At 41.7% G+C, this 24,402-nt stretch overlaps 1 protein-coding gene across 1 annotated transcript; it reads right to left on the bottom strand.

Annotated features, from left to right (window-relative positions):
* Window positions 1-572: 572 nt before the first annotated feature.
* On the bottom strand, window positions 573-13,040 carry cidec (cell death inducing DFFA like effector c). Its single transcript, XM_073852292.1, has 7 exons — window positions 12,909-13,040; window positions 7,566-7,642; window positions 7,318-7,459; window positions 4,225-4,374; window positions 3,212-3,244; window positions 2,147-2,337; window positions 573-1,668 (listed from the first exon to the last, which is right to left on the bottom strand). The coding sequence occupies exons 2-7, from the start codon at window positions 7,613-7,615 to the stop codon at window positions 1,515-1,517; spliced, it is 720 nt and encodes a 239-aa protein (XP_073708393.1). The 5' UTR covers window positions 7,616-7,642; window positions 12,909-13,040; the 3' UTR covers window positions 573-1,514.
* Window positions 13,041-24,402: the final 11,362 nt, after the last annotated feature.

The raw sequence follows: 24,402 nt of genomic DNA, 5'->3' as shown, positions 1-24,402 counted from the left end.
AGTACTTTCCTGTTTGTTTGTTTTTTTTTTTTTTTTAGTTTAGAGGTATACTAATAGCACACTTGAATTAACTTCTTTTTGCATAAGGGTTAGGCCATTGTCTTTAATGCAGATCTGGAAATCTGGATGTGTGGACTGGAGCTGGGCCAGAGGAATGATACAGTATATGGGATTGCTGAACACCTATAACTCTTCTTTTAATTTAAATCAGTGTCTTAAAGTGTAAGAGATGTTCCCAATGGTCAAAGACGTCAAACAGTGATAGAGCATGTCCTGTGGGAACAACCCTTAAAAGTACCCCTAGTGTTTCTTATTTCATTTTCTGGGCTGTAGGTATGGCAGGAAGAAAGTAGCCATTTAATGTGTTGCTGTGGAAATACATTTCCTATGCTGACATTTTCCACCATGTGAACGGAGTTAGGAAATAGAGTAGGCCTATTTACTAAAACCAAACTGTTGCAAAAAAAAAAAAAAAAACCTACTCTTTTTGCATTGAGGGAGAAGTTTTGAAGTACAATGAACGCATATATGTTAAAAGAACAGGAGGCATTTTATTTTTATGAGTTTATTAAACAGGACTTGTGCCTTAAAAATCAAATATAAATATAGAAGACAGAGAAAAATACTATTCTTCAGAAAGAATTTTATTGATATTGCTTATCTTTAAATTCTCAACTATGTTTCAACTGAATGACTGTGGCTCCCAGCAAAATTATTTATTTTAAGGTCTTTACCTGTAATACTGTAGCAATACCACAGTTTGGTTTTGGGTTTACATACAGTACAAGTGTTTGCCACCACTGGTTCTGAAAAGGTATTGCACTACTAACAGAACATGGACAGACCTACTGTGTGCCATGGAATTATCACCTCTCTCTCTGTTATCTCTATTTGCCCTCTTGTGGAAATGTGTGGTAATACAATTCTCACACCATAAAAGTAATTTTAGTCTGTTAACATTGTCAAAGAATATTAATGATGTAATGTATAAAATCAGCTAAAATTAAGTGGATTATAGTAAAGAAAATACTCTCTGCAATTTTAGATAAAGATTAACAATGTGAAAAGGTTAAGCCATTATAATACAGCTGTCGATTAACTAAAACAATTAAACACAACTATTACCTTTATTTATTGTGGTTCAATTACTTTGGTAGATTAATTACTTTTTAAAATGTAACAAAACACAGTTTACGTAAGAGTTGGATTTAGAATTTTGTGAGAATGGAACTTATAATTAGACCAAATTAAATGAAATAACATTAAACATAAAAAAGTATTTGTATTATATCTGTTAACTTTGTCAACTCTAATTTAAACACATGAAACATTTAATCAAGAATTAATACTTAGAAATACAATAGGAGTAAAATATAAAATTATATGCACAATTTAACTGTACATTTTACTGTTTACACAGAAGTAAACAACTCACAAATATGTTTTTTCATAAACCATTACATCTACAAGAAGTGCACTCTTGTTAGTTTTCCCAAGCTGTGAAACACCAATATTTAATGTTTTAACTCTTTGATGAAACATGCAGGTGATATCAGTTGCACCTCAGTTTTTTCATCCTCATCAATAAGATGCTGAATATAACATGAAGTTCCTACTAGAATATGGCCAGTAGTCTGCATAGTGAAGAGTGTCCATTTTATGGCTTCCCTTTTTGCAGAAAGAAAAGAAAATTAGTGAGACATAAGCCTTTTGCGTTTACTATAATATATTAAGGTAAATTACAGAGATTATTTATGATATATTGTTTTGTATCATTTATTATTGACTGCACTTTAAATATGCAATTTATACAAGACTGTATTTGTATACCAGCTAAGAGAATAGGTATACAAAATAGGTAAGTCTTTATAGTGGCAAACAAAGCCTTTTCTTTATCAAATCTCAAGAAAGAGTGGCTAGTGTGAACCATGTCTTAATTTTAAAAGCTTTTAGGGGACTTGAAACATGCACAAATCTGGAAGAGACTATGAAACCATTGGTGGGATTCATGAATCCTCGATAAGATACTCTGTCTACAAATATAGAAAATTCTGGATTGTTGTTACTCTCCCTAAGAGCAGGCATCATGTAATGATCACTTAAAGAGTAAATCGAGAAAAAAAAAAAAAAAAAAAAAAACACTTACCTTATCATTCTTTTTGCCTTATAGCACTGCAAATCATATGAAACGGAGTACATTCCATACAAGGTTGCCTGCACATTTAGGCAGCCAATAAAATCCTTTGGGTGGTTTTTGTAAAGATCAAAAGTGATTTTGGCAACATCTTTCCTTGGTTTCTTCCAGCCACATCCAGGATCATTCTTGGTTGTATGTTTCTTGTAATAATAACATGAAGAGAGAGAGATAGAGAGGAAAAAACAAGATTTTACTTAAATGTGATATTTGGCATTTTAGTCAAAATCTCAAAATGAAGAAGGATATTTGGAGGGAGTGGGGTGTGGAGGTAATGTGCAGGATGGACATGTAGGAATTGAAGGAAAAAGGTAGTTCTGCAGACAAAAGGGTTTTTTAAAATACATTTTTATTGAACATTTTTTTTTAATGTATTTACTTTAAAAGTCAAACTGTTTTACTACCCAGCCCTACTTGTATATACATAGACTTCTTAAATCTTAAAAATCCTAAATATTCTACTAATAAAACTCATTTTGGTTGAATTCTAAGAAACCATTGAATATATCTAACCATCCTTTGCTGGCTTAGAATCAAGATAGACAATGTTTATAAATATAATCTAAACAATGTATAGAAACAATAATAACATTCACCACCAATTCCTCTGTACTGTATCTACTTTTTGTTGTTGTGCTGTTCATAGCAATTAACCGCAGGCCTCAACCTGTGTAGCTACTCTTTGATTTTCATTTTGATCTGGTGTAAAATCACAAATCTATGTCTTGTCTGAAATTCGACGTGAAAGCCTTAATCCTGATCCTGAAGAGCATGCACTGGTTGCCTAGAAACATGCAAAGGTCACATGACTGAGTTGCTGCCTATGTAGAGCATTCCATTGATCACTTGTGAGGTATTGTGACCTTTAAAAAGGCTTCTTAGAAGGCAGAAGAGAGCAAGGAATCTACTGTATGGTAAAAGAGCCTGTATGTTAAATATTTATTTAAGAGAATGACAATAAAAGCTGCTTGACATGAGATATGCTAAAAGGAGGTCCAGTCCATTCTTCACACTTACCCTTTCTACTTTCTTCTGACCTGGAAGGTGCCTCTGAAAATATAAAAAAGAATGTGTCCTTTATGCATGTGTTGACACCTATTTTTTTTACCCCTTAGCAGCATGTTTGAGATAATGCAGCATAATAGTTTGAGTAATTCTGAGTCTTTTAACCAGCAGACTAAACTAGTCTTATCACATTCTTGCATTAACATTTTAAACCTCCTCACCTTCTTCTCCTTGACTCAGTAGCTGTTACACTGCTATTTTTGAAAGAAATAGGTCAATAATCTGAGAATAGACATGACTCAGATGTCTATTGCACAAGATCTAAAATCAGTTTGTGCAGTTCAGGGGTTCCACCAGCGGGTGCTATCAATGTGCATGGGGAACATAAATGTATGTCCCTCATAATGGTTAATATAAGGCATTATGTTGTTTGTCAGTAGACCAAAATGATTATGGAATTGTGTATTATGTTTGCATTATGGTTGTGCTACTATAAACCACTATATAGTGCTGTAATTATAGAATTTCACTATGGGAGCTACAGAAAAGAACAGGACAGAAAGCAATCATTTGAGCACAAGAAAGCTGATAAAATGAACACAGCCCGAGAAAATTATAAATATGCATAATTCTCAGACTGGTATATTGTAAGCTTCCTCAGGCAAGGATTATTACAAATCCATATTACTATCATATAAATAATATATTTCTGATTTATTATTGCCCCTTGTTCAACAGATTGAATTGATAAAGCTCTTTATTTATTGGAATGGGTACTATGGCAGCCTTTAAATATTGTATCACCTCTGCTTATGTTTATGCTAGATTTAATTTGGCAGATGTATTAACTACTGTATTCAGTATATAAGCATTCAAGCCTAGCCGGTAAAACAGTATATGTCATCTCTAGGTCTAATGTACATATCTTACTATCCCCAACATCACAGAATTCATTGCAATTTTTACAGTCAGTTTCATCAAAAATGACACTGTGCTGTTAATCCACCTCAAATGAAAGCACTGACCTGCTGTGGAGCCCACTTTTGTCCTTCCCCTAAGACCATGAGGACAGTGTTGTCTTTTAAGGTCTGAAAAAAGTCCTCTGTATCCACTCCAGTTCCATCCTCATCCAACACAAAAGCACTGATGTAGTGCAAGTGGAATACGTCCATCACCTAGAAGGGAAAAATCATTCAAAGAGCTTTACATTTACATTTAGTCATTTAGCAGACACTTTTATCCAAAGTGACTTACAAATGAGGACAACTAACAAGCGAGCAATGATATGTAAGTGCTGTGACAAGTCCAACGCAGTACAAGGCTTTTTTTAATAAATAAAAAGAAAATAAGTATATAGAATTGTTAGAGGGTCCATTATTTAAATAACTAAAAGGAAAACAAATAGATAGAATATAAATAGAATAGAGCATGTTAGTGTTAAAGGGACAAAGATGGTAGAGATGTGTATTTAGCCATTTTTTGGATCGAGTTGGGCAGGTCGTTCCACCAGCAGGGAACAGTTAAAATAAAAGCCTGTGAAAGTGATTTTGTGCCACTTCGGGATGGCACTATAATGTGCCATTCACTTGCAGAATGCAAGCTTCTGGAGGGCACATAAGTAATGAATTTAAGTAAAAGGAAGCAGAGCCAGTGGTTGTTTTGTAGGCAAACATCAATGCCTTGAATTTTATGTAAATCTATTGGTAGTCAGTGCAAATTGATGAACAGAGTGTGAAATGCACTCTTTTTGGCTCGTTAAAGACTAATCTTGCAGCCGCATTATGAATTAGTTGCAGAGGTTTGACTGGCTGAAAGACCTGCCAAGAGAGCACTGCAATAGACAATACAAGAGCTTAAACAAGGAGTTTTTTTTTTTTTTTTTTTTTTAAGGGTCTGATCTGCCAATGCTGTATATCGTAAACATGCAGGACCTGGCAGTTCTAATTATGTGGTCTTTGAAATTCAGCTGACTAACTATTACAGCTCCAAGTTTTCTTGGCTTTCCTGGAAGGTTTCATGGTTGGTGCACTTAGCTGGATAGAAAAATTGTGATAAAGTGATGGGTTGGTTGAAACCACAAGCAGTTCTGTCTTGGCAGATGAGTTGAAGGTGATGGTTCTTCATCCAGCAAGAAATGTCTGTTAGTCATGCTGAGATGCAAGCAAATCATCAGGATGGAATGAGAGGTAGTTGAGTTGGGTTGAGAGAGCTGAGTGTCAAGATCATAGCAGTGATATGAAAAGCCACATTTCTCAATGACAGAACAGTGATGCCATGTAGACAGAGAAGAAAAGTGGTCCAAGATCTGAACCCTGAATCACCCCATTAGCTACAGTCAAGCCTGAAATTATTCATACCCCTGGCAAATTCGGACTTAAAGTTACTTTTATTCAACCAGAAAGTTATTTTTTCACTGGAAATGACACAGGCTTCTCCCAAAAGATAATAAGACATGGTACAAGACGCATCATTGTGGAAAAAATATTTCTCAGCTTTTATTTACATTTGAACAAAAAGTGGCACTGTCACAGTCTATGGGAAAATCCAAAGTTCTATACCATTCCAAATAGTCCAAGCTGTTCTAAAGCATCCTAATTACCCTGATTCATTGAGAACAGCTGTTTTAATTAACTCAACAGGTGAAAAACAGAAGCTCTCTGCTGTTGGTTTGTGAACAGTCATGGCTAAGACAAAGAAGCTCACTGAGGACCTGTGGCTGTGACTACAGTGCAAAGTATTATTAAAAAATACAAGACGTTCCGCACTGTGAAAAATCTCAGAGGACGTGGTTGGAAGCCAAAAGTGACACCTGTGCTGGCCAGGAGGATAGTGAGAGAGGTAAAAAAAAAAGAAAGGATCACCACCAAGGCCATCTTGATGAATCTGGGCTCTGCTGGTGGCAACATCTCAAGGCAGACAGTCCAACGAACACTGCACACCGCTGGGTTCCACGGACACAGACCAATGTGGACACCACTTCTCTAGATAAGGCACACAAAAGCCCGCTTGGCCTTTGCAAATGCTCATCTGGACAAAGAAGAGGACTTCTGGTCTTCTGTTTTATGGTGAGATGAAACAAAAATTGTGTTGTTTGGCCACAATAATGTAGCTTCATTTGGAGTAAAAAAGAAGAAGCCTTCAACCCTAAGAACACCATTCCCACTGTCAAACATGGTGGTGGGAACCTAATGTTTTGGGGTTTTTCAGCCGGTGGACCGGGAACCTCACAGTAAACGGCACCATAAAAAAGGAGCAATACATCAAAATTCTCAACAACAACATCAGGCAGTCTGCAGAGAAACTTGGCCTTGGGCACCAGTGGACATTTTAGCATGACAACGACCCAAAACACACAGGAAAAGTGGTGGAGAAATGTTTAGCAGACAAAAACATTAACGTTTTGCAGTGGCCCAGCCAGAGTCCTGACTTAAATCCAATTGAGAATCTGTGAAGGGAGCTAAAGATCAGGGTGATGGCATGGAGACCCTCCAACCTGAAAGAGTTGGAGCTCATCGCTAAAGATGAATGGGCAAAAATACCAGTGGAGACATGCAAAAAGCTGGTCAGCAATTATAGGAAGCGTTTGATTGCTGTAATAGCAATAAAGGCTTTTCTATTGATTATTGAGAAGGGTATGAATAATTTTGGACATGGCACTTTTTGATCAAATGTAAATAAAAGATAAGTAATAATTTTTTCCACAATGATGCCTCATGTACATCGTCTTATTATCTTCTGGGAGACGTCTGTGTAATTTCTAATAAATAAATAAAAACTTGACTGTAGATGTAGTTTTAGAGCAACTGTGATGGAATTTCAAGCAGTGCTCTTGTTACTAGGTTGGCTATATATGACACTAGCCCTCCAAATTTTGTTTTGTCACATTTAATAATTTATTAAAGTAAATAACATCTCATTGAAATGTATGTGATCCAATGTAGTTTATTTGACATAATTAGACATTTGACTCTGCTGTAATAGTGTTAAACATTATCTTAATTTCATATATTAAGTTATAGTACCATTAAGCAATTATTTTCAAATGTGTCAGATGGTCAAATGTTAATTGGTAATTTGCAAAAGCTAGTTTCTCTGATCCTTTTAATTCCTGTCCTCACCTTGTTCCGTAGGTCTCTCAGGTCATCTGCCATGACCCCTTTCTTAATGGAGCGATCAGAGTTGATGACCCGGAAAGGTCTGCAGTGCTGAGGCCAACGTGGTAAGAGCTGCTGCGTCATAGATCCACAGGCTGATATGCATCTGTGGAGGTGACACACACAGGCACAAAATAGCTCACTTAAAATCTTAGTTTAATTTTACATAAATGTAATGAAGTTTAATTTAATCACAATGCAAACACATTTACTTTGACAGGGAGGTTGAGAACACATCAATGGATTTCTTGGCATTTTCCATTGTAATCAATGGTATAGCTCCAGTAACCTTCAAAGATACACCAAATAATGCATTCAATAACATAAGTAAATAAGTAGCATCAACAATAACATCTAAAATATATTCAAGTGGCAAGCAATAGGTATTGCTTAATAGGGACACATATAGCACTGTCAAATACAGTCAGGTCCTTATGTATTTGGACACTGACACAATTTTTATTATTTTAGCTGTTGACCAAAACATATTCAAGTTACAGTTATACAATGAATATGGGCTTAAAGTGCACACTCTGAACTTTAATTTTTAGGGCAGTCTCATCAAATTGGTAGAAAGGTTAAGGAATTACAGCTCTTTAATATGTACCTCCCCCCCTTTTTAAGGGACCATAAGTAATTGGACAGTTGACACAAAAGCTGTTTCATGGACAGTTGTGGGCTATTCCTTCATTTTTTCTACATCAATTAACCAGGTAAAAGATTTGGAGTTGATTCTAAGTGTGCCATTTGTATTTGGAAGCTGTTGCTCTGAACCCATCTTGCAGTCAAAGGAGCTCTGCATGCAAGTAAAACAGACAATTGTTAGGCTTCAAAAACAAAAGAAATGCATCAGAGAGATAGCAGGAACATTAGGAGTGGCCAAATCAACAGTTTGGTGAATTCTGAGAAGAAAAAGAACACACTGGTGAGCTCAGCAACATAAAAAGGCCTGGATGTTCACAAAAGACGACAGTATGGTGGATGATTGGATGATCCTCTCCATGGTAATAAAACATTTTACAACATCCAACCAAGTGAAGAATACTCTCCAGGAGGTAGGTGTGTCACTGTCAAGTCTACAATCAAGAGAAGACTTCACCAGAGCAAAATAGAGAGGGTTTACCACAAGGTGCAAACAAGACCAGATTAGACTTTGTCAAAAAACATTTAAAAAAGCCAGACCACTTCTGGAAAAGCATTTTTTGGACTGCTGAAATTAAAATCAATATGTACCAGAATGACGGGAAGAAAAAAATATGGAGAAGGCTTGGAACAGCTCATGATCCAAAGCCTACAACATCATCTGTGAAACATGGTGGAGCAGTGTAATGGCATGAGTACCCAGGTGAAAAAAAAATATACTTAAATGCAATTAAAATACACTTAAATACCCGCAAATACATTTTTAGTACATTGTTTTTTTTTTGTGTTAAATAAAAGTTTGATGGTTATACACTATAAATATACTAATTAAAAGTATGTTTATACTTCAGTAGGACTTTAGTACACTTGACAAAAGTATACTAAATACCAGTAATACTTAAATAATTTTTTAGTGTACTACAATAAAGTACACTACAGAAAAACATCCAAAAGAGTTTTATTAGTGTGTTTTTCAAAAGTGTGCTTTAAATGCTTTAAACATTAGTTGATTTTTAGTACACTGTTTACATACTAATCCTAAATTTAAAATAAGTTAATATATAAAAAATCTATTAGTAATGTATTGTTGTAGAAGTACATTTTCCCAAAAGTTGTACTTAAGTACACTTAATATGAATGCATTATTATCACTAACACTTAAATTGATTTTGAGTGTGGTAATTTTAAGTTTACATTAAATTGATTTTATTAAAAATCTATTAGTAAAGTACTGTAGTAGAAGTACATTTTCCCAAAAGTTGTACTTAAGTACAGTTAATATGAATGCATTATTATCACTAACACTTAAATTGATTTTGAGTGTGGTAATTTTAAGCTTACATTAAATTGATTTTATTAAAAATCTATTAGTAAAGTACTGTAGTAGAAGTACATTTTCCCAAAAGTTGTACTTAAGTACACTTAATATGAATGCACTATAAGCCTTAACACTTAAATTGATTTTGAGTGTGGTAATTTTAAGTTATATTAAATTGATTTTATTAAAAATCTATTAGTAATGTATTGTAGTAGAAGTACATTTTCTCAAAAGTTGTACTAAAGTACACTTAATATGAATGCATTATTAGCACTAACACTTAAACTGATTTTGAGTGTGGTAATTCTCCCAGGTTAAAAAAAAAAGTGCACTAAAATACACTTTAAGTATAGTTAGTACACTTTTCAGTAATGTACTAAAAGTGCTCTATTTTCGCACACTAATTTTGTACTTATTGTACTAAAAAATGGTATTAAGTATATGTTAAGATAAACTTAATACCATCTAAGTGTACTCAACTGTGCTATTTTCAGACACCATGAAATTGAACTAAAATGTGCTTTTAACATACTATATCTGTATTTAAAAAAATATATTTAGTTACAACTAGAAATACACTTGAACCCTACTTTTGAACATTTATAAATATATTTATGACTAATTTAAAGTATAGCAATAATATATTAAAAGAATATACAAAGTGTGAAAAAAGTGTGCTAAAATACAATTTAAGTACACTTAGTGCACTTCCCTAATGTACTTAAAGTGCTCTATTTTCGGCCACTAATTTTGTACTCAATATACTAAAAGTTATTCTTAAGTATATGTTAAGATAAACTTAAAATCATCTAAGTGTACGCAACTGTGCTATTTTGAGACACCATGAAGATGAACTAAAATGTGCTTTTAACATACTATCTCAGCATTTCCAAAAAATGTATTTTGTAACCACTTATAATAGGATTGAAACATATTTCATAAACCTTTAAATATACTAATTATACATAAAAAATAAACTTACTGATTATTTAAAATACATGAATAATATATAACAAATGTATACAAGGTGTATTTATAATGTATTGCCCACATATTTTTATCAATAAAAAATACACTTGTTGATTATTTAAAATACATAAATATATAACAAATGTATGCAAGGCGTATTTATAATGTATTTCCCACATATTTTTATTACAAAAAAAATACACTTGTTGATTATTTAAAATACATGAATAATATATAATAAATGTATACAAAGTGTATGTCACGCCCTTGGACTGTTTGTCTTGGTTTTTCCCAGTGTTTCCCCCATTGGACTGTCTGTTTGGTTTCTCCCATGCCCTTTTTTGGTCTTCCTGCTCATTAGTGTGATCCCCTCCAACTGTTGTTGTAATTATCTCCCCTTTATAAGTTTGTTTGATTTCCTTGTTTGTTTGTCCGGCTACAAGTGTTACACCTATGTTCCTTCGTTGTGTGCGCGTTTTCTCCCGCCATTCCTGTCTATTGTTACTCTGCCTGAGGATTTATTGAAGACTTTTTATTGAAGACGTTATTTTTTGCTTTCCTACACGTTTCGTGACAACGTATTTATAATGTATTGCCCATACATTTTTATTCGTTATAATACACTTATTAATTAATTAAAATATATCAATTATATATAATAAATTTATACAAAGCGTAATTATAATGTCTTGCCCACATATTTTTATTAATAAAAAATACACTATAAATACGCTATGTATACATTTATTATATATTATTCATGTATTTTAAATAATCATCAAGTGTATTTTTTTATTAATAAAAATATTTGGGCAATACATTATAAATACGCTTTGTATACATTTTTTATATATTATTCATGTATTTTAAATAATTAATAAGTGTATTTTTTATTAATAAAAAAATGTGGGCAATACATTATAAATACACCTTGTATACATTTGTTATATATTATTATTGTATTTTAAATAATCAGTAAGTTTATTTTTTATGTATAATTAGTATATTTAAAGGTTTATGAAATATGTTTCAATTGTATTATAAGTGGTAACAAAATACATTTTTGGAAATGCTGAGATAGTATGTTAAAAGCACGTTTTAGTTCATCTTCATGGTGTCTCAAAATAGCACAGTTGAGTACACTTAGATGATCTTAAGTTTATCTTAAGGAGTACTTAAGAATAACTTTTAGTATATTGAGTACAAAATCAGTGCCCGAAAATAGAGCACTTTAAGTACATTAGGGAAGTGTACTAAGTATACTTAAATCAAGTGTATTTTAGTGCACTTTTTTCACATTTTGAATATTCTTTTAATATATTACTATTATACTTTAAATTAGTCTTAAATATATTTATAAATGTTTAAAATTACGGTTCAAGTGTATTTCTAGTTTTAACTAAATATATTTTTTAAAATACAGATATAGTATGTTAAAAGCACATTTTAGTTCAATTTCAGGGTGTCTCAAAATAGCACAGTTGAGTACACTTAGATGGTATTAAGTTTATCTTAACATATACTTAATACTATCTTTTAGTACATTAAGTACAAAATTAGTGTGCGAAAATAGAGCACTTTTAGTACATTACTGAAAAGTGTACTAAGTATACTTAAATAAAGTGTATTTTAGTGCACTTTTTTTTTACCTGGGTATGCATGGCTTCCAGTGGCACTGGGTTACCAGTGTTTAGTGATGATGTGACAGAAGACAGAAGCAGCCGGAAGAATTCTGAAGTGTATATGGATATACTGTCTGCCCAGATTCAGTTAAATGGAGCAAAGTTGTTTGGGCGGCTCTTCATAGTACAAATGGACGATGACTTAAAACATACAGCAAAAGCAACCCAGGAGTTTTTAAAGGTAAAAAAGTGGAATATTCTGCAATGGCCAAGTCAATCTTCTGATTTCAAACTGATTGAACATGCATTTCACTTGCTGAAGACAAAACTAAAGGCAGAAAGACCCACAAACCAACAACAACTGAAGCCAGCTGCAGTAAAGGCCTGGCAAAGCACCACAAAGGAAGAAACCCAGTCTATGGTGATGTCCATGAGTTCCAGACATAAGACAGTCATTGCCTGCAAAGGATTCTCAACAAAATATTAAAAATTAACATTTTATTTATGATTATATTTATTTGTCCAATTACTTATGAGCCCCTGAAAATGGGGGGTCTGTGTATAAAAATGGTTGTAATTCCTTAGCATTTTATGTTATATTTTTGTTCAACCCCTTGAATTAAAGCTTAAAGTCTGCACTTCAATTTCATCTTGATTGTATAATTTTTAAAACTATTCTAGTGGCATACAGAGCCGAAATTATGAAAAGTGTGTCAGTGTCCAAATATATATGGACCTGACTGTATATACGTATCTAAATAGACAAATAACAGGAAACTGATACTGTGAACATAATATCTAATATCTAGTTTCAGAAGACAACAGAAATATTTAAAGTTTAAAATCTAATATAAAGCTAAAAATCCTTTGTAAAGTTTAACAGATCATAGGGATAGAGCTGAAGACTTTTTTGACTATAGTAAAAAGGATTACTTGTGTACCTAATTTATTATTCTCAAGAAATCATAATAAGACTAATTATAGTAATAATAATCACACAATACCTTAAAAAGCAAGCTCTTTGGATCTGTTTTGTGTTCTGGTATTGTTCCGTATGTACAGTAAATCTCTGTGTCTGGTCTGTTTGCTGCTTGGTAGTATGATTGCAAAACTCATTTTTTTCACCTTTGTTCCACTTCGACAGCAAGAGTATTTGGTCATGATATGTTGAGCAATTATGTCTAAGAGTCTCTCGGTCTCAGCTCAGTCACACCACTTGTGACCAGAGGTTTATCAGTGATGCATGAACAAATAAAAGGTACATTTTAGCGTATATATATACTACTATGTTAAAAAGATAAGGCACTTTATAACAACTAGCTTGTAGAGAAGTAAGGACAATCATTTGATTACCAGAGGGGGAAAACATTTGTGCAAGATGTAAAAAAAGTAAGTAAAATAAAAGAAAATAATACCTTTTAGCGTCTGTTTCCTTTGACCTGTTAGTAAATGTAAATAAATAACCATATTAATACGTTTCTATTATTGTTTTTCGAAAACCATGAATTATGTCTTGTACAATATGTGTCACGGGTGAAGGATGAGGTCTGGGTCCAAATGCAGGTGAGGATTTTTAATTAACAATAAACAAATAAACAAACAAACGGCCAACATGGCACACACGACAGGATCTGAGCAGGATACACAAAACTGAAGACAGGAAACAGGATACAGGTAACCAGAAACGGAAACAATGCAGACTCACCAGAGTGGGGGGAAAGTGGAGATTATAGACTGTGATAATAGTGAACAGCTGTGGAAGACACGAGTGACAATCAAAGACAGGTGTACACGATCAGGAGGGAAGTGCGGAAGGAAGGGAGACAGTGACCTCTGGTGGGGAAGGGAGACACCACAGCCCAGACATGTGACAGGACCCCTCTTCTACGGAACGGCTCACAGACGTTCCACAAGGCCGAAAAAAAAAAAAAAGTCTGGAGGGAGGAGGAACGGGGGACTGGTGGACCAGGGGGAGGGATGGCGGGCCAGGCCCGTGTAATGGTAGCAGGGCCGTAGACGAAGGCTCCGGGAGGCTGGGTGAGACCAGCGTAGGACCCGGGAACTTGGGCAGGGCACGACCGGACCCAGGACAAACGTCCGCGGTCACCGCGGCCGGAGGAACGTCAGCGGGCATCACCGCCAGAGGAACGCCAGCGGGCACCGCTGCTACAGGAACGTCAGCGGGCACCTCCGCCAGGAGAACGCCAGTGGACACCGCCGCCAGTGGAACGTGAGCGGGCACCGCCGCCGCCAGAGGAACGTGAGCGGGCACCGCCACCGTCAGTGGAACGTAAGTGGGCCCCGCCGTCAGAGGAACGTGAGCGGGCACCGCCGCCGCCAGAGGAACGTAAGTGGGCACCGCCGCCGTCAGAGGAACCTCAGTGGGCACCGCCGCCAGAGGAACGTGAGCGGGCACCGCCGCCGTCAGAGGAACGTGAGCGGGCACCGCTGCCAGAGGAACTTGAGCGGGCACCGCCGCCAGAGAAACGTGAGCGAGCACCGCCGCCGTCAGAGGAACTTGAGCGGGCACCGCCGCCAGAGGAACGTGAACGGGCACCGTCGCCGTCAGAGGAACGTGAGCGGGCACCGCCGCCAGTGGAACGTGAGCGGGCACTGCCGCCAGTGGAACGTGAGCGGGCACCGCCGCCAGAGGAACGTTCGCGGGCACTGCCGCCAGGAGAACGCCAGCGGACACCGCCGTCGTCAAAGGAACCCCAGCGGGCACCGCCGTCAGAGGAACCTCCGCGGCCGCCGCCGCTTCGGGAACAGAGTGAGCGGTCGCCGCCGCGTCGGGCACAGAGTGAGCGGTCGCCGCCGCTTCGGGAACAGAGTGTGCGGACGCCGCCGCTTCGGGAACAGAGTGAGCGGTCGCCGCGGCTTCGGGAACAGAGTGAGCGGTCGCCGCCGCTTCGGGAACAGAGTGAGCGGTCGCCGCCGCGTCGGGCACAGAGTGAGCGGTCGCCGCCGCCTCGGGAACAGAGTGAGCGGTCGCCGCCACTTCCGGAACAGAGTGAGCGGTCGCCGCCGCTTCGGGAACAGAGTGAGCGGTTGCCGCCACCAGAGGAACGTGAGTGGGTTCCGCAGCCAACTCCACCCTGAAGGCCGAGCCCTTCAAGTACAGAGCCCGATTTACATACTGCTCCAGTGACTCCTCGCGAAGCCAGTATGAAACTATGGACTTGAAGGGCTCAGCTAGACACCCCACCCCCCCCCCCCCCCCCCAAAAAAAAAAACAAAACAAGAGGCAGGTCCCCTCGGTGGTCGACTGCCGTCAACGAAATCCCTGGCATAATCCTCTATGCTCCGATCTCCCTGGCGGAGGTTGAGCAATCTCCCCGCTGGACCCATTCTGGGAGTCTGCATTCTGTCACGGGTGAAGGATGAGGTCTGGGTCCAAATGCAGGTGAGGATTTTTAATTAACAATAAACAAATAAACAAACAAACGGCCAACACGGCACACACGACAGGATCTGAGCAGGATACACAAAACTGAAGACAGGAAACAGGATACAGGTAACCAGAAACAGAAACAATGCAGACTCACCAGAGTGGGGGGAAAGTGGAGATTATAAAGACTGTGATAATAGTGAACAGCTGTGGAAGACACGAGTGACAATCAAAGACAGGTGTACACGATCAGGAGGGAAGTGCGGAAGGAAGGGAGACAGTGACCTCTGGTGGGGAAGGGAGACACCACAGCCCAGACACGTGACAATATGTCAGGATAACGTGACAATATAGTCCCTAGAGTGCATTTTAAAGGGGGATAACTGATATGTTACTTGATAACTGATATAGATAAAGCTGTTTGCTATGTAAAAATAATCTTGGGGTTTAATGTAAATGCTGTTTGACAGAGATGTGATAGCCAATAACAACTGTGTCCACATCCAATTCTTCACTGCATGTCTTTAGTAAATGCTGACAGTGCTATTTTAATGCCAAAAATTGTTTGTGCTGGCGCAAGCTGTTCGTAAATCTCACTCCAAATGTGTAATTTAATACACAGTTAAATGAAATGGAGTCATGTATTTATTTATTTATTTTGTCTCTTTTCATATGTTGGGGGCATGTTTTAGCATGGCTGGCAGCAGCTGAATGTTTTAAATATACATATATTCTACATTTTAGTTTTTTGCTTGAGAATGTTCATTTCATACTGACAAATCTTTCGAAAGCCTTTATTATTTTATAATTATTTATTTTATAATCATTAAACTTAGAGGAAACATGAAATGTAAATAACTGTAATGTTTTTATAGTTCAAAGAGAAATTTATATCTGAATAGACTTCTATCACTGAAAAATGCTTATGACTCTCCATCTACACACTCTTAAAAATAAAGGTGCTTTAAAAGGTTCTTCACAGCGATGCCATAGAAGAACCATTTCTGGTTCCACAAAGAACATTTAGTCAAAGGTTCTTTAAAGAACCATCTCTTTCTTACCTTTTTATAATCTGAAGAACGTCTCAGGTTACGTAGGTAACCCTAGTTCCCTGAGGACAGGGAACGAGACGCTGCGTCCTGGTTAGGACACTTTGGGAACTGCCCTCAGCGTGACCGGTTCTGAAGCTCTTATAAAACAACGACAATGAACTTGACATTGACCGGCGCCAGCCCATGACGTCATTAACAAGGCGCCTACTAGTATAAAGGGGCGCTTGTGAATACATCAACCATCTTTTTGTCTGATGGAGACGTAAGTGGGGCCCGAAGCATGGCTACGAGACGCAGCGTCTCGTTCCCTGTCCTCAGGGAACTAGGGTTACCTACGTAACCTGAGACGTTCCCTTCCGGAGGGAACTCTACGCTGCGTCCTGGTTAGGACACTTTGGGAACGATATACCCACGCCGCCATGCTGAGGAGTAAGTGAACAACTGACTGATTGAGGAGTCAAGAAGGAACATCACTCCCCACTACCGGCGAGAATCGCTCGGGCCGACGTCACAGCTGGCTCGGCCACCCAAGCACGGAACTCCTAGGAGTGGAGGCCTGATACTTCTAAGCGAGAGTAGGCCTACCTACACTCACCGCTAGTAGTGAAGCTTACCCTTAAGCCTTCACACTAGACGGGGGTTCTGAGGAGCGGAGGCTCTAAAGAGACTCTCTAATCGAGAGAAAGCCTAGCAACACTCTGTGCTTGCGGGGAACTCTGGGAGTGGAGGTCGGAGACCTAACTACACTCAACACTGGAGGTGATCCATGAGGCTCCAGGAGCCTAAGCAATAGAACCACTTAAGTGGAGTTCTCAGGAGAGTGGAGGCTTCTGCAAGAAGACTCTCTAGATGAGAGGAAGCCTAGCGACACTCGATCCTATAAGTAGTGCTGTCTGTAGTGGAGTTGGAAAAACCCAGGGGTTTTTAGAACCAACTCTAGAATGGGAACGGAGGATAATGCGTAACCCATACCATACAGGATTTTACAAAAGAACCCAACCTTAGGGGGGAATCTTTACCACTCATGTGGATTTTAGAAAGTGCCCAAGGACTTGCGTGTGCACTTACCACTTCACGTGGGTTTTAAGGAGTGCTCAAAAGCTTCGCGTGAGTACTCACCACTTACTGTGGGTTTGAGGAGGTGCCCAGAGCATAGCGAGGGAAACACCATATAATTATCACAGGCGACAGCAAAGCCTGGAGCTTCGGAGCTCTGTAAGAGTGGAGGTCTCAAACATAAACCCTAGTATGAGGGGAGACCTGACTACACTCATGCTTGTAAGTACAGAGGCGGAGCTTCTGGAGAACGGAGGCTTCACAGAAGACTCTCTAAAAAGAGAGGAAACCTGACAACGTTCAATCCACTAGCTCTTAGGAGTGGAGGTCTCAAATAACCCTTCAGTGAGGGGAGACCTAGCTACACTCACGCCTAGAGGTACTGGAAGCGGAGCTTCTGGAGAATGGAGGCTTCACAGAAGACTCTCTAAAAAGAGAGGAAACCTGACAACGTTCAATCCACTAGCTCTTAGGAGTGGAGGTCTCAGATAACCCTTCAGTGAGGGGAGACCTGGCTACACTCACGCTTGAAAGTACTGGAGGCGGAGCTTCTGGGGAACGGAGGCTTCACAGAAGACTCTCTAAAAAGAGAGGAAACCTGACAACGTTCAATCCACTAGCTCTTAGGAGTGGAGATCTCAATAACCCTTCGTGAGGGGAGACCTGACTACACTCACGCCTGGAGGGAAAGACTGGAAGCGGAGCTTCTGGAGAACGGGGGCCTCACCAGAGGGGAAGCCCCAACACGCTCAATCCGCCAGCTCTTTACGAGTGGAGGCCTCAACGCTCTAAGTGAGGAGAGACCTGGCTACACTCACGCTTGGAGGTACTAAAAACGGAGCTTCTGGGGAACGGAGGCCTTCATAGAGACTCTCAGAATGAGAGGAACACCTGACAACGCTCAACCTCCCAGCTCTACAGAGTGGAGATCTCACACCAAATATACAGTGAGGGGAGATCTAGCTACACTCACGTCTGAAAGTACCCGGAGCGGAGCTTCAGGGGAACGGAGGCTTCACAGAGACCCTCGGATGAGGGGAAGCCTAGCAACGCTCAATCTCCTAGCTCTATGGAGTGGAGATCTCACCCAAATATTTTTAGTGAGGGGAGACCTAGCTACACTCAACGCTCAGAGAATACCGGGACTCACAGCAGGGCCCAAATGCTCAGAGCAGGGCCCTGTAGAGTGGAGGCTTTGAAACGAATCTCACAGAGAGAAAAAAGCCTGACAACACTCGGTCTTGGTGAGCGGTATTCTAATAGTCCCTAGCGAGAGATGCTCGAGAGTGGAGGTCTTACGAAAAACCCACTGAGGGGAGACCTGGCTACACTCAACGCTACAAGTACATGAACCCACATCACAGGAATCTGTAGAGTGGAGGCTTCGAGTCTGGAAAGAGAGAGCCTTAACAATACTCAGCTTTGGCAGAGGGCTCAAAGCACAGAGCACAGCAGTTAGCGAGGCCTAAGCAGGCCTACCAGCTAAATACCACAAGTATGTACTTGTAAGCGGAGCACTGAGGGGAGCGAGGGCTGCAGCTGGACGGTTCTCATGCAGGAGAACACATCTAACCATTCTAAGTCTAAACCATAGGGAAGACCAGTCGCTCGACCTACATCATGACGCCACTAGGCGAAAGGAGGTCTGATCAGCAGCAGCGAAGAGCGGAGGCTCCTACAGAAGGACTCTCAATCGAGAGGAAGCCTGCAGCACCCTGACAACGCTCACCGTGGCAGGAAAGTCTAGGAGTGGAGGTGCTAACCAACAGAGCTCATTAATAATGAGGGGAGACCTACTACACTCAACCCCCTAAATGCTATCTGGACAGAGCTGTAAGCGCCTATACAGGGTTCAAAGGTGAAAACTGGAGGTCCAGACCAGGGCTTCCGCCAAGGAGGACCTAACACTGTACGCTTCGGTGTAGAGCGAGGCTCACGAGAGCCTACCAGCTACCAGAACTGCCCAAATCTGATAGAACTGTGAGAAATCAGCCTAGACAAGAACCTCCATAGAGGGGCATCTCGTCAGCGCAACTCTCAGAGAGAGGAGGCCTGAAAAAATCCTCACACTTAGGGGGGGGGGGGGGGGTTTTTCTAAACTTTCCTCTCTCACTAAAGAAACTTCTTTCTTTCCCTTTTAGACAGGGCCCTGGGGAGCGGGGCCTTCAGTGCACTGACTCACAAAGAGAGGCAGCCCATGCGCTCAACCCTGGGTTGCTCCTATCTTCTTAAAAGAGGGTGGGGAACCTACCCAAACCTCCTGGTCTTCACACTCAGACGAGCGGAGTCTAGAGGGACTCTTACCACGGGACGGGGTAGACTGCCACACCCAGTAGGTGTGTAGACATGCATATGCAGGTATAAATAGTGCCTAAGCCGAGCTCAAAAGCAGCGGAGGCTTCAAAGGATAACTCTCAGAATGAGAGGAAGCCTGACAACGCCTAACCCCTACAGGAGTTATTTACGAGTGGAGGTCTTGGTACACTAACTCACAAACGAGGGAAGACCTGGCTACACTCGACACTCAGGGACCTTAGGAGCTCAGTAGCTCAAATACTAAAGTCTCACCCAAGCGGAGCTGGTAGACAAAGAATACGTACATATACATATACACAACCACCTATATGTCAGTTCATGTACCGGGCCAACGGATTGAATTTATCAATCTATCATCAGCCCAGCCCCAGAGTCTTAAGGGGAAAAAAGGTGCGGGCGGACGCACGACGTGAGGGAGAAGGGAGAGGATCGTTTCCCTACGATCCCATCTCCCATAACGCACATCACGTCTCCTCTGAGACCTACCCCTCCCAGGAGGAGGGTCTCGAGTGGCCACACAAACCGCCTGGCCCTGCCTCCAGCCCGCAGGCCAGGAGGGGCCAGGCTCCCCCTGCGTTCGGGTAGAGATGAGGACCGGTGAGAAATAACAGACCCCAAAGGATCTATTAGCCGCTGAGCACGCCTCCGCCTCCCTGAGTTAGTCGAACATCTTAACAACGGATGTACCGAATAATTCGGAAGGCGAGACTGGCGCATCGAGGAGAAAGCACTCATCTTTCTCCCCGATGTCTGCCAAAATTCACCTACAAGCCTGTGGTGTGAAACAGCTCAGCCATCTCCACGGGTCTTCATCCTCCAGCAGATCAGCCCGGTACACCTGCAACACTGCCACTGCGTGCAGGCAGCACCAGCCTGACCCGCTGCCGCGTATGCCCTCAGCGTCGACGCCACCCACGCCGAGAGACAGCAAACGTATCCTCAGGTTATGGCATCGACGGCCTGCCATACTCACGCACTCACTCTGCACCAGCATAACTAACATGCTGATATAGATGAGTGCGGCTGAATATGGTTTATCCCATGCCCTCCCGATCCTAATATATAGATCAGGAGGGAATGGGATGTATATGGGGACTGGTCTGTTATGGTCAGGGTGAAATTGCTCATATAAATTGCTATGAGCAACCTCCCCCTGCACGTGCTTTCACCGCAGATCAAAGCAGACCGCAGCGCGGCTCATAACAGACAACAGCTCATCATACGCGGGGCAGGCAGGCTGTGAGAGCTCAGAAAATCACTTTTCGCCCATAACAGCCACATCCTGCTTACCTGGCTAAAACCAGTAGAGCACTTGCTGCTGTATCAAAGGATGTCAGAGAATAATACATCCTTCGCCCGCAGCTCGCCCTCGTCTGCGGCTGACGAGCGTGAGAGATTACACATCTCTCAACTCGTGTGCGCGCTTCATCTGTAACCACCGCGGGCTCGTTCTCCGTGCAGCCTCGGCTGCAACGGGACCCGAGCCGCGTAGGGCAGATAAATGTCCCGATTCCCTCGGAAAAGGGGACAAACGAGAGCGGAGTTTCCTTAGAGAGAAACTCTCACGATGAACGCGCTCTGCACTCTCAAGAACAGAGCGCGCGTGCTCACACCCAAACACATAACAAACAGGCTGCGCACGTCATCTGGTGTCAGATTTCTCTGACACGGATTCTGCACACTTGCTGAACTGTATACTCTAGGAATCATCATTCTACTCGAGCTTAGAACAAGGTACGGCTGAAGAACAAAAAGATGGTTGATGTATTCACAAGCGCCCCTTTATACTAGTAGGCGCCTTGTTAATGACGTCATGGGCTGGCGCCGGTCAATGTCAAGTTCATTGTCGTTGTTTTATAAGAGCTTCAGAACCGGTCACGCTGAGGGCAGTTCCCAAAGTGTCCTAACCAGGACGCAGCGTAGAGTTCCCTCCGGAAGGGAACCTTCTTTCACCACAAAGAACCTTTTGTGAAACAGAAAGGTTCTTCAGATGTTAAATGTTCTTTTTAGAATCATTTAAACAAAAAGGCTCTTCAGTGGCATTGTGAAACACCTTTATTTTTAAGAGTTTAGAGTCTCCCCAGTTGTACTCCATTTCCACCATAGAAACCTAGGCATGGCCAATAGGAAAGACAATAAATGTAGATTTATAGTTCTTACTTATTGATCTGAATTTGTATTTAAATAATGTGAATAACATTGGGCCACACAATGGCTTGTGAGTACCTCACAGCAAGAAGGCCCTGGCTGAGCCAGGAGTCCTTTTTATGTGGAGATTGCATGCTCTATGTCTGTATGGGTTTCAATCCAAACTCCAGGTTCATCAAACAAAATAGATAAATTGGGTTTGCTGAAGTGTCTATAGGTGTGATTGTGAGTGCAAATGTGTGTGTGTGTGTGAGTGTCCCTATGATGGACTGGCCATCTGTCCAAGGTGTTTCCCTGACTCTGGGCCATTGCACTCCCCATGCTCAGTAATTCTAGATGATAGGCTAGCTATGGCATTCAATGACATGGGTTTTGGTTACATTAATCACCATTATGATGTAGACTACGCTGGCCCCAAAACATAGATGTGAATATCAAACCAATTAGCATCTGCAAACAAATGATGAGCCATTCATTTTTTTTTATTTTTTTTCTATAAACTCACACTGGTGTCCTAATCCTCGCACATTAACCACTGGTTCATTATTTTAAAAACAAAACTTGTTCCACATTATTTGAAATCCAGAAACCTTTTTTGTCTTAATTTTAAACAATATATCTGTTGCGTCATAATCTTAAAACTTTATTAACTTCTGTCTGTCACGGATTAGGCAGGAACACACGAACAACGACGTAAATAAAAAGACGTATATTTAATAAATCCAACGGAATACAGGTAGACACGGGAACACCAGGGGAAAACATCCATATAACATCAAAGACCAACAAGAGTACAGGGGAAAACACACACCTTAAATAGACAGACTAATTACACACACACGTGCAGACAATGACGGAGAACCAAAAACACTCAGAACAGCGGGTGAAAATGGGAGAAACCAACAAGAAAGTCCGGGGGTGTGACATTACCTCCCCTTCCCGGAAGGCACGTCCTCGTGCCGACAAACAGACAAAAGGAAACAGTACAAAGTCTTAGGAGGGAGCTTAGGTGGAGGACGGACTCCCGGGAGGAGGGCACAAGATGGAGTCCAGGGTGGTGACGGAGGGCGGAGCCAAGGAGGTGACAGGAAGGGGCTGGAGCAGGAGGAGCCAGGTGGGACCCAGAACTCAGCCATGATGGGATTCCAAGGTGGAGCCGATGGAGGGAGGAGCCATGGTGGAGGAGAGGCTGACGACTCCATGGGGCCGACCGACGGAGGCGGAGCAGGTGGTGGGAGAGCCCGAGGCGGAGACAGAAAGCTGAAGATCATGGGTGACACCGCGGATCCGGAGGGCCAAGGCGGAACCCAAGGCTCTGGCGACCAAGGCGGAGATGGAGATCCGGAGGTCCACGGCGGAGCTGGAGCGACAGAGGGCCGAGGCTGTGCCCGCGGGAGGGAGGAGGTCCCCCGAGCCGGTGGGACGGAGCGACGAGGCACAGCCGGAGGAGTATAGTCCAGAGGCAAAGGTGGGGCGACGACTGACCAGGGCGGAGCCGGAGGGACGATGGAGCCCGGTGGAGCTGGTGGACCGACGGGCGACGACGGAGACGAGGGAGCAGAGAGCCGGGGTGGAGCCGCAGGGTCGGAGGGCCGAGGCGGAGTCCAGGACTCTGAGGCTGGAGGCGATGGTTAGGGATCCTCCAGCCATGACACCGATGGATACTGGCAGACCCGCGGCGAACCCACCACACAGATGGTGGGCTGAGGGTGAGCAAGGGGACAGACAGCAGACAACGGGGATTCAGGAAGGCTGTGCGGAACCAGCGGAGATACAGGATGGCTGGACGTAACCAGCGGAGGTTCAGGTATAGACAGAAAAGGGAGGGTGGGTGGGAAATCCAGGCAGACAGGTATATCCGTAAAACAGTCCATTAAGTCCCCAGAGTCTTGTTCATGCTCACCCCCAGTGGTAGTGCAGTGGGTAGGGCTCTCTACCGCCCTCTCTTGTTCCACGAAGCACTCCACCGTCGCAGATGTAAAGGCCGGCTCTCGCACCTGGTCGGAAGTTTTGAACCCATTGGCGCCCCATAATACTGTCGCTCCGGGCTCGGGCTTCCCGTCTACGAAGGGCTCGTACTCCACGGGTCGGGGTGGCTGGCTGGGCTCTGGGTCCGGAGAGGCACTGGCGAGATTATCCACGGAACAGGCGGGGAACGAGGGTCTGTTTCTCGCCAGTGTCCACTCCACAAACGCGGCGAAGTCCGCTCGAGGGCCGTCCTCGGACGACGGCGCTCTGCAAGACGCGCTGAGACTGGCGTCATAAAACGCACAGAGCGCGTCGTCCGGATAGCTGGTGGTATTAGCTACGAGCTGGAACATTAACGTGTAACCCTCGAGCGGTAAATCCCCCTGCTTCAGCCGGAGGAGGATGAATTCAGGACGGAGGAAGGAATCCATGGGGGAAAACACTACGGAAACAAAAAGACTGAAAAACAGAACTAAAAACAAAACGGGGTGGAATACGCAAAAAAAAAAAAACTGTTTCGGTCGGTCTTTCTGTCATGGATTAGGCAGAAACACACACGAACAACGACGT

The sequence above is a fragment of the Garra rufa genome, chromosome 12 (assembly GCF_049309525.1).
Source record: "Garra rufa chromosome 12, GarRuf1.0, whole genome shotgun sequence".
Lineage (NCBI taxonomy): Eukaryota > Metazoa > Chordata > Actinopteri > Cypriniformes > Cyprinidae > Garra > Garra rufa.
The sequence above is the reverse complement of the archived record's forward strand: the minus strand, read 5'-3'. Positions and strand labels throughout refer to the sequence as shown.